Raw genomic sequence first — 11,191 nt, forward strand, 5'->3', positions numbered from 1 at the left:
CCTGCACCTGTGCTGAGTGGCTGCCGAGGTGTCAGACCTTTACACAAAGGCCATTTAGGACCCTTCAAAACCACTGGGATGGAACAGAATAATTAAATCTTTCCCCAAAGCGGATCTAGGTAATAAATGGGACAATGATTTTGCACTTGTCCTTCAAATTTTATCACTGTTGTTACTGGTGCTGGTGCCTCTTGACTTTTTCATTCTGTTCTTCTGATTTTGCACAGCTATGATATTTCACAGAGAGGAACACTTTGTGCAAACATGATGCCAGATTCCCAGGGGCCAGAGAGACAAGCCCTCCAGGAGGTCACAGCCTAGAGGAGTGAGACAGAGGTTCTAAAAATGAGAGTCAGGGATCTCTACTGCTATTGTCTCATAAGAGAGGGAAAAATTAAGTTTGATAGGGACCTCAATAAAAATCCTTAGAGGACAGACCATAAGCTAAGGCTTAAGAAATAGATGGAATCATAAGAAATAAATGCAGGGGAAGGCTTGGCCAACAAGGCAGGAAGAGAAAAAACCAACACAAAGGGATGGGACATATGGCCCATGAGACTAGAGTGGGAGCATGAACAGAAGATGAAACTCTACACAAAGGTTAAGAACAGATCACAGAAGGCTCCATGAGCCCATGGTGAGGAGTTTAAGGAGACATAAGGGATTGTGTTAGTCAGCTTTCTTGTCACGGGACACAATACCTGATATCACAATTTGAAGGAAGAGAAGCTTGAGTGGCTCAGGGTCTCAGGGTGTGGTTGGCTGGCTCCAAGGGAGAAACATGGCAGAAGGACATGGCGAGCAAAGCTCCTTCATTCGTGGCAGCCAGGGAGCAAAGCAGGGAACAGTGCCAGAGAGGAGGGATGGGGAAGACAACATAGTCAAGGCCAGGCCTCTGTGACCCACCCAGACACATCCAGGAATGTGCTTTACAAACCTGCTAGTCACTTCTTAACCCACTGAAGTCGACCTATCAAGATGATATGGGGATGGGGATGGTCATGGGGATCAAGACATTCTTCAACTAAGAGGACCCCAGAGGAGGAAAGAGCCTTTTCTCAAGGTCTCAGAAGATCGTGGTGACTCTGACTAGGCCTAGGTCTCCTCAGTCGTGCTTTCCCCAAGCCCAGGCTGGCAGTTACCTCTGGCCAGTCCTTGAATTTAAGGGACAGGAGCACAAATCCAAAGAAAGAAAAGAGCGTGTTTCTGTTCATTTTATGAAAATTTCAAAATATTTTAAGGAGAAAATCTTAAATGACTCTCAAATTAGGTAGGGGGCTTGGGGACTTTCCAACTGGAGGGCTCCTCAGTTCTGCCAACCGACACATCAGGAGCAGGGGCTGTGCAGCCCTGGGTTGAGGGCTGTAGGCCCAGAGGACCTGAGCTGTCAGACTTCACTGCTAAAGAACTAGGTCCTGTCTCCTGTGTTGGGCAGCTTGGGGAAAACAGACTGGTGAGACACTGTGATTGTTTGAAGGACTCTTGTTCCAGTTACATGCCAGGACAACAGGACAGCTGGAAAGGGTCCTCACTGAAACTGCCGAGTTTAGTCAAGGAGCCAGTTTTCCATGTTCCCCTTCTCTGAAGAACTCTGTTTCCTGCAAGGGTTGGCCTGTGTGAGACCTTTGAAGCCAGCCAGCCCAGTGATGGGATTGGGACCAGGGCTCTTGTGATTTCCCTGGGACTCGGGCTAGGCTTGTGGTCCACAGGTGGTTGATTCTGTTTTAGGTGGAAGCTGGAGCCCACCTGGTCCTCAAGGCCAATTCTAGGCCAATTCTTTGGAAAGGAACTTGGGGGAGAAATGTGTGTCTGATCAGGTCAGGAGTAAGGGGCATGGGGTAGCAGCATTCAGCTTGGAAGCCTGTCCTCCCAGCTCCCACAATCCCTCGTGACATGGCCATGAGGGATGGCATCTGCTGTAGGAGGCTGTGTTTGTGCAAAGCCCCATTTGTCCCCAGGGTGTCAGCACACGTCTGGCTCTCCAGCTCCTGGATGAATTACCCTCTAGGCATGCATGACACTGTCTTTGCTGGGCTTTCTCAGTATATTTCCCAACTGTTCTGAGTTTATAATTTTTTCAGGTTCTTTATCAAATATATGTCATAAATACCAAGGGGACCAGGAGCATTTATCACCTAGCTGGGTTCCTACTTGAGCTCTGAAAAAAAATTATTCGGCTGCACAACCTTTCTTGGGGCTCTGATTTAATAGACTTCTCAGCTGCAAAGCCACTGGAATTCTTTGCCTCTTAATATTTGACATCTCTTCCTCTTTATTACCACCTCGGACAGCCCTTCTAGTCCAGTTGGAACGAGCCCATTAGTCTCTGACAAATAACTTGTGTTGTTTGATGAAAAATATGCAGAAGTTGGGCTGCAATTTCATCTCCAGTCTTGGTTCCGCCTGTGGCCTGCTCCAACCAAAGCATCCAACCCCAGGCAGACTCTCCTCAGCGTCCTGGTCCTGCTCTTGCCCCTGCTGCTGGGTCTACAGAACCATTTCACACCAACCACTTACAGTAGGAAAAGAAACTGAGGTGGGTAGAGATATGCAGGACTGGGGTAAGAACTAGCCTCAGAACAGCAGCGTTAGTCACAATAGCTCAAAGGTGACAGCAACCCAAGGCCCATCCACGGTTGAATAGATAAACATGAATGTGGGATACTAGTCAGGCTTTAAAAGAAAGAAATTCTGACACATGCTCCAGTGTGGATGAACCTTGAGGACATTCAGCTAAGTAAATCAGCCAGTCACGAAAGGGCAAACACCTTATGATTCCAGGTACAGGAGGTAACCAGGATAGTCAAACTCACAGAGACAGAAAGGAGTGTGATGAATGGACCTTCCCATACACTGTACACTTAAAGATGGTAAAGATGACATATTTCATCACAATTTTACACTATTAGCCTTAAACCAAACTGGCAAAGGAGAGACTGATGGAGAAAGCTCTCTAAGTTCTTGAATCCATCATTTATTCTTGCCTTCTGTATCAGTTAGCTCTTGCTGCATAACAAACAATTCTAAAATTTAGGGGCTTTAAGCAACAACCACTTGTCTAAATTATGATTCTGGTTTCTCAGTTTGGGTAGGCTCAGACTGGGCTGATTCTGGCAGAGGCTGGCTAGTTTAAAGGCTCATCTGGGATGAGTCCTCTCTGCCCCATGTGGGAGCCCATCCTCCAAAAGGTTGGCCCCAGCACACTCCCACAGAGGTGAGGGCCAGGGTCTCCAGACAAAGCAACGCTTTGTGAGGTGGTGGCTGACATTCACACAAGGCCATTTCCACCTCATTCCATGTTCCAAAGCAAATCACAAGGCCAGCCATGGAGGACAGGATGGGGAAACTGTACAGAGATTTTGCAGTCTACCACATGGGCCATCTATTTGCCATCCCCTGAGCTGAGGGTTGCAGATAAAATATTTTTAAAAACACAGCCTCGTACAGGAGGCAGATATGTAAATAAATAATTACAATCCATAGCACAGTATGAAGAAGGTGGCAGAGAGTGCTTCGGGGGCATGTGGGGAAAGCAGAGGGCAGGGAGTGGGTAGAAGAGAGGCAAGAGCACAAGAGGGCTGGGACCTGACAATACCTGAAGTAGTGATGAGGCAGCTGAAGAAGGAAGGAGGAAGATCCAGGCAGAGAGGACAGACTTGGAGAGGCGACTTGCCCGGGGCATGGGGAGGCTTCCCAGGGGAGTAAAGAGCACCCTTGGAAGTTAAGGAGGAGCTGGAGTCACGGGAGGCTGCCCTGCCCCGCCCTGAAGGGTTCCTATGTACAGGGCTGATGGCCAGGTGCCTTGAGGAGTAGCGAGGTAGAGGTGGACTGGAGGGGAACCAGCTAGAAATGGGAGGTCCCTGGAGGCAGCGGCCAAGACTGGTCTAAGAGGATGGTGGTTCCGTCAGCTGCTTTCTGCAGGGTGATCACAGCAGCCAGGGCACTCCTCACACAGGGCAGCCACTTCTGAGGGCAAGGCCAGGGCATGAGCTTCCCTGATGTCAGCCCGCAGAGAGGGATCCAGAGGTCAAGCTGTGTTCCCCCAGGTTGGCAGGCTGGCAGACCGCTCACTCACTATATCCCGAGTCCTTGCTGGGCAGGCCCAGAGGGTCTCATCCCCTCCTCCAGAACCCAAGCATGGAGCAGCTAAATGCTGGAGGGTGTAGGGCCTGCAGGGAGCCAGCTCCCAAGCCAGCTCCACTGGAGGCTCTGCTTGTAGGGAGGCCTCCCCAGAGTCTCCTCAGAGATGAAGGGCTGTCCTTTGCCAAGACAAGGTGGGAAGGCGGGCAGCTGGTGCTGGAAACCAACAGGCCTTGGCTTCTGCCTGTGGATTTGGGGCTTGCTCCCACAAGCGCAGCCTGCAGTGCTCACCCTCCCCGCCGGCACGCCGCGGGCAGCAGTAAGCACACACCAACTGATCGATACTTTGAATGCACTGGGGCCTGCTGTGAAAAGGAATCCCCTGGTGAGCACTTTCATAAATTGAAAAATTCTTCTGGAAGTAAATAATCCTGCCCAACTATTAAATCCAAATTTCAGGAAAGGGAAAGTGACAGAGAGCAGAAAGCACCCTTGCGGAGGATGGCGAAGCCTGAACCTCTAGGCACAGCCCACGTCCAGCCCTGGCCCTGCGATTCCTGGAGCAACCAGCATTGCTACAGGGACTGGGGCTGCAGACAGTCGCTGCCAGGACCTCGACACAGAGGGACACTCTTTAGTCCTTAGGGCACGGAGGCCCGGAAGGAGCACCACCCCAAAGGCACTGTTCTGCTCGCCTGCCCCACCCAGCAAGCACAGGGGTTCGTGTCTGTCCCATACCACAGCCTGACAGCACGAGAAGGCCACAAACAGGAGCCCTACCCTTTGGTGCTTACAGGGACCGAGACCTGGCAGGCTGGGGCCACTCGCCCAGGGTCACATGACCCCTGAGTTGAGGAGCCAGAACAAGAACCAAGATCCAGGTCCTTGGAACTCAGGCCTGGAATTCTAACACACATACCCCACATTTGCTCAGAAAGGTGGCATCACCCGTCGAGCTCCTGGTGTGGGAACAAGTTCAGTTGGAGGTTCCTGCTGGGGTCAGGTATGCGCAGAGCTGTAGCTGCATCCACGCAGCCCGCAGGCCTCTCCAAGCCTCATCCTGCACTGGCCTGGCCTCCTCTCCTGCCCCTGGTTCCTGTGGCAGCTCAAACCCCTAGCTGCCTCCTCCTGCCCCTCTCTCCTTGTCCCATAGCCCCCCAAAACTCACCCCTCTTTGCTTCCCCTCCTGATGTCCCACTTGCCCCCTTCCCATAGCTTTCTCTGCCCTCAGTCAGTTGCAGTGACATGAGACGGTCACCATGGGCAATGACTCCAGTCTGCCCTGGGAAGCTGAGCGTGTGGCTCTCTCGCTGCTTATGCTATCTCACTAACCTTCAGCGATGAGGAAGCTGGGGCTCTGGGCTGTGGTTTGCTTTCCCAAGGTCTCACAGCTAACAGGAGGCAGAGTTCAGACCCATCCTCTAGTCTGAGTCCCTGCCTGCCTGTGTTGAATCCACATCTAACCTCACCATCCTTCTGCATGGAATCCCCTGTGGCTCCCTTGTGCCCCTGGATTAAGCTCGAGCACCTATGGCAAAGTGCTCAGAATCCAGCCCTGGTGCCAGTCTAGGAGCTCCTGCTACTCCCCAGCCTGTTTGCTCCCTGCACCCCTCCACATGCCCCACTGGTCCCCAGGTCTGAGCATGGTCCCAGCGGAGGCTTTGCCAGAGCGCACCCCCACTTTGGTGCTCCTCCATGGTTCCAGGTCAGCCTGTGATTTGGAACTGCTTGTGGCTCCCGGAGGGCAGGGACAAGCACCCCAGGCCTCCCAAGATAGGGTGTTCTCAGGACCACCTTCCCTGGTCTTCAGCAGAGCCCAGAGCCCAACGTGTCCTTATAAAGAAGGCCCTGCCTGGCCACCAAGGCCCAAAGCTCTGAGCAGAACTTAATCACCAGCCCCTCCGTACTTTGCTCATAGAAGCAGGAGCCTCAGTCCCCAGTTTAGAGATGCAGAGCAGAGCCCCCAAGAAGCTCATGGGTCCTGCAAGGGCATGCAAGTGTCTAAGTCTCAGACTCAGACTCCGAGGGTGCCTGCCACTGGCCCCAGGAGAAGACATGATGGGTCAGGCAGAAGTAGGGCACACTGTGGGGTAATTCTTAAATACCAGCTGGGGTTTAGCATGGACTTAGAGGGCCTGGGTGGATGGCAAGGAGGCCTGAGGAGTGGGGCTCAGCCCTGCAGGCCATCATCTCCCCTTCACCTGCCCAATGACAGTCTAGGTCCTTCTCCTCAGGGACCTGGGCCTCCCATGTCTAGCTGCTGGCAATGTGCAGGCCTGGTCCAGGGCTCCAGGAGGCAGGCAAGTGAGGCAAGGCTGGGGCGTGTTGGTCATCTGGAGGCCTAACGTTTGCAAAGGAAAGAGTGTCTGTAATCAAACAGTGCAGCTGGCAGGCTCTTCCCTCCTTCTCCCTCTAAGCCTTGGGGTGGGTCAGGGAGAAGCTTCTGACACTGCCAGGGCAGAGCCTGCTGGCCCGACCTCTGTCTGTGCCAGCCCCAAGTCTGGTGGCCAAGACTCCAGGCAAAGGTAGGTGCACACCAGGGTGGGAAGGCCCCAGAGGCCGCTTTAGGGACCTGCAGGGCCTGCAAACCAGCTGCCCAATGTCAAACCCCCAGGCAAGGGTGGGAGTCCTGAGAGGCTGGTCCAGGAAATGGGGGTGGTCTGCAGAGCCGGGTCACTTGCTTGCTTGCTTCCCCTCAAGGCCAGAAAGCGTGAAACGGAAGGAGGAGCATCCCAGGCCCTCCCTCAGCCCCTCTTCTCTGGGGGTCCCCTCCCTAGAAGCTCGCTCCACACTGTGAGTGTCTAACAGAAGGGATGCTGTTTTTGCAGGTTTTGTGGTTTTGATTCCTTTGAACCATATCCAGCCCATCTTACATCACAATGCCATGCTTTACTTGGTATCCAATACATCGGCACCCACTGGCATTTGGAGAGCTTGTTCCGTAGTTCTAGAATAGTTTTTAGTTGTCTGTGATAATGTATTCTCTATGTTTCCAATTGTCAGTATGGGAATCTCTCCTCCCAACTTTTCAATTTCTGGATTTGATTTTTTTTTTAAATCATATTTTTTTATTTGTTTGGGGTTTTTGTTTTTGTTTTTTGCTTTAAAAATTGTGATTCCTTTGGTTATGTAGCCCTTCCCAGTGGCTGCTTGTTTATGCATTATGTTTGTGACTTCTTTTGACTGTCAGTGTTGAGCCAGTCTTGCCAAGAAACGATATCAAGTATTTTCTATTTCTCTACTTCTTGAAAAAAAATTTTTAATAATAATAAAAAACTCTTAATGGGAACCTGGCCCTGTCTGTCTTCTCTGTTCTGCAGAAATGTTGAAGGAATTGAACCAGCAGCGCAGAGCGAAAGCGTTTACAGACCTGAAAATTGTTGTTGAAGGCAGAGAGTTTGAAGTCCACCAAAATGTTCTAGCTTCCTGCAGCTTGTATTTCAAGGACCTGATTCAAAGGTTTGCCTTCCTTCCAGCTGTGGTCGGGTCTGTTCCTTTGTAGGACGCTTTTGTGTCGCTTTTCTCCTCCCCTCTCTTGCAGGTTCCTGACGCGTGACTCCCTGTCACAGAGCCAGTAGCCATCTCTCCTCCTCCTCCTCCTCCCCAGCACCCCCTCACACACAGCCTCAGAGCAGCCACTGCCCCGCCCCACACGGCCTGCGGGTCACCCCCGCCCTGCCCCAGGACCCCGCGCTCTCAGTGGCTCACAAGCCTTCCTGAGATGCGGAGGACTAGAAACTCCACCCTGAGGGACCATTGCACACTACCCCTCGAGGCCAGCACAGGGGCCCCCAGAGCCATTGTCACTGCTGTTGATGGTGAATTAATGCCAGGAAAGCACGTCAACCAGACCATCACTGCAGGGGAGCACAAGGTGCCCAAGGGACCACCCTTCCCGGGCCTGAGTCAGAGATGCATAGCCAAAGCCTCACGCACCCTGCATGTCTCCGTTCCTGTACGCGGAGCCCAAACTGTGCTGAGCGCACAGCAGGCGTCCTAAACACGGTCGCTCAGCCTTTGTCCTCCCTCCGCCCGGCCCCAGCCCTGCCCGGCTATTTCTACATGGATGAGTCTTAAATGGTGCGTGAGCATCGTTTTCTTTTTGTTTTGTTTTGTTTTTGTTTTGTTTTTCTTTCCATTATGTTGATTTTTTTCAAGTTGTCTGCTTCATACCCTTGCAAAGAAGTCAGGGCCACCTCCTAACTCCATAGCGAGGGAGGGCAGCCGAGGGGCCAGCCCAGGGTAACGCTCACGTTTCTCTCACCCATCAGCCAATTAATGCTGCTGCTCATTTTGCCTTGCAGCCTCTCCGGGGCGACGCTGAGCCGGGACAGTGCTCAGAGTGGGAGGACAGGACCTCTGCTTGCTTCCCAATGCTGTGTTTGGACTTGCCAACTAACCCCAGAGCGACTGTGTTTTGTTTCAGGATGGCACACTGGCTGGCATCTCCTTTCCGATCTGTGGTGCCCTTGGGCATAGAGCTGGGGCGCCCAGCAATGCAGGAGGAGCAGGCTCTTGGTGACATCCTGTCTCGTGGACAGCTTGGCTCTCCTGCCCCAGTGCTTGGTCCTTTGTGCCCCAGCACAAGGGGTAGAGCCATGAGTTTGGGCCACAGGGACACATCCAGTGGCTTCCTTGGGCCTGGGAGGTCTTTGGGCTGCTGCTCTTGGCACATCTGCCGCCAGCAGTGAGCAGCACCTGGGCGAGCTCCCTGGAACCCTGGGCCTTGCTCAGATGGGCTGGAGAGTACAGAGCAGTGGGTGGTGCCGAGCGACAGCCCCAGCCCCAGGCTAGAATGAGTGAGCAAGGAGAGTCTTGAAGTCCTATTGAAACCAAGCTCTGCCATGCAGTACAGAACAGAACCCTGGTAGGTGAAAGCCTTCTTGAACAGGCTAAGAAGAGGAGAAGCTCTCCAGACAAGAGGGTGGAGACAGACACAAGCATGCACCAGGGACAGGGACAGGTGGCCTCCCCAGAGGTGGGTATGAGCTAGAACCAGCAGGCCCCCACATGAGCTAGCCCTGAGTGCCTGGGTTTGGTCTGAGGAGTGTTGTCCCACCTCCTGGAGGTGGGACAACAGTGGGGTGCAGCTCCAGGGCCCTAACAGAAGGCTGGGTATGCCCAGCGCTCACAGGATGGCAGGGGCCTCCTTGAAAGCTAGGAGATCTGGGTTTAGGCCTGACTCTGCCACTCGTCCTATGACCTCAGGCTTCAGGTTTTTCTCATCTGTAAACCAGGAGCTGGTGAAATGATGATCAGGTCTGACACCCTAAAGTGACAGTCAGAGGATGGGCGCAGCCACCCCAGAGAGGTTTCCCAAGTACAAACGCCAGGACATGAGAGGGCAAAGGTCAGAGGCTCAGAGGGAGGAGGTCAGGTCCACAGCCCCATGCAGACAAGCAGGGGCGGATGAACAGTGAAGCAGCTGGCATGTTGGACTTTAGCAGCCTCTGAGGATGGCCAAGTCCCCCAGCTGCTGTGCATGGTGACTGACCAGAGGGGTGGATCAAAGCTCAGCCAGTGCTGGGGCCTTCAGCACACAGGAGGTCATCCGGAAGTCAGGGCAGCTGAAGCTGACCGTGGTGCCCTGAGGCTAAAGCTCACAGTGTCAGTCTGTGGCCGTTCCATTTCCCTTGTCCTGGCCCTGGGGACCCGGTTACCGCTGCAAACAAAAGCCTCAAGGGAGGGAAGCAGAGTCTTTACAGGAAGTCAATTTCCTTTCAGGCCGTGTAAAATCACTGAGAACCCCACATTCCCAGCGGTCAGAGCAGCTGATGTTGTCACCGTCTTCAGTCCCCTTCTCATCTGTGGCTCTATCCCTGCAGGGGAGCAGGGGCCCAGTCTGGGAACCTGGTCCAGGGCTCTCCTCACTAGGGGACGGCCAGGGGACAAAGTCCTAGGGCCTACATTTAGGGGCCAGCACTGACCTGCCCTGGGTGAGCAGTCACATGCCAGGTGACCTCTTCTACTGTCCCAGGACTCAAACCTAAAGCCTCAGGCTAAACCCCTTCCCATATCCAGCCTCAGGTGGGACATGTGTCTGTCATCACCGGCTCAGGGAGGACACTGACCCAGCACCAAGCCCTGCCCCCCATCCTTGGAGGAGATGCCTCCCCGGAGCCCCAGGGTGCACATATGAGCAGCAAAGTCACCCACTCCCTCATTACTAGGCAGACAGGCAGACACCCCACACCCACCGGGGCTCTCACAGACCTCTGGGGTGCCATAGTCTGGTGGGGAGCACTGCAGAGGAGCAGGGAGGTGGGTACAGAGCACAGAGCCAGGTTCTCGGGAAGATCCACACTCCAGGCCAGGGCCCGCACTGCCCATGAGGCACGAAGTGGGTTCCCTTCTCTTTTGGTGGAGAAGAGGAATCGGCAGGCTGAGGAGTGGAGAGGAGGAGTGCAAGATCCCAGGACTGCAGGGCAAACAAGGCACCACAGGGACTCAGTGTCCCCTCAGCGCCAGGAGTGAGGGTGAGAACAGCGGAGCGCAGCTGCAGAGAGCAGCAGGAGCCGGGTCCCAGTGCTTTGGGTTCACCCTGGGCTGCCCTGGTCAGATTGTCCCTGAGGCTGAGCCGAGAGCTGGTCATCAGCATGGGCTCCTGGCTGCTGGCCACATCCCTTTCAGCTCAGTTGCTGCCAGTTCCAGCCCACATCCAGGCTCTTTCCTCACCAATAAGGCCCCAGCAGCTCCCTCTCCAGTCCTCCCTCATCTTCTTCCTCTGACAAGAGCAGCACCTGGCTGACAGAAGCCTTGCAGAGCTGTCACCCTACAGAAGGAACCAGTACTGTTAGTATCCCCATTTTGCAGATCAAGAAATTGAGGCCAAAAACATTCACGTGGCCAGCTTAAGTGATCAGTAGATCAAATCGAAGTCTGACTCCAAAGCTCATGCTCTTACTATCCATCTGCCATTCAGAGAACAAAAATGAGGTTTTCATGCATGTGCAGTGGGTGAGATAGGAAAGGGAAACCTCAGAGCTGATGACAGGAAAAGGGATGCAAGGAAAAGGGATGCAGATCTCTGTGTGTACGTGTGTGTGCGTGTGTGTGTGTGTATGTGTGTGTGTATGTGTGTGTGTGTGTGTGTGTGTGTGTGTGTGTGTGT

General features: G+C 53.5%; 1 protein-coding gene across 3 annotated transcripts in view; it reads left to right on the forward strand.

Annotated features, from left to right (window-relative positions):
• The window catches only part of Klhl29 (kelch-like family member 29), a 205,665-nt gene that overhangs the window by 174,604 nt on the left and 19,870 nt on the right, over nt 1-11,191 (forward strand). For all 3 annotated transcript variants that reach the window (XM_013522637.1, XM_005400361.2, XM_005400364.2), the window contains one exon: nt 7,401-7,539. In XM_013522637.1, the coding sequence (XP_013378091.1) occupies nt 7,401-7,539 (139 nt within the window). The remainder of the gene's footprint in view (nt 1-7,400; nt 7,540-11,191) is intronic.

This window comes from Chinchilla lanigera, unplaced genomic scaffold (genome assembly GCF_000276665.1).
Source record: "Chinchilla lanigera isolate Chin_1 unplaced genomic scaffold, ChiLan1.0 scaffold00068, whole genome shotgun sequence".
Lineage (NCBI taxonomy): Eukaryota > Metazoa > Chordata > Mammalia > Rodentia > Chinchillidae > Chinchilla > Chinchilla lanigera.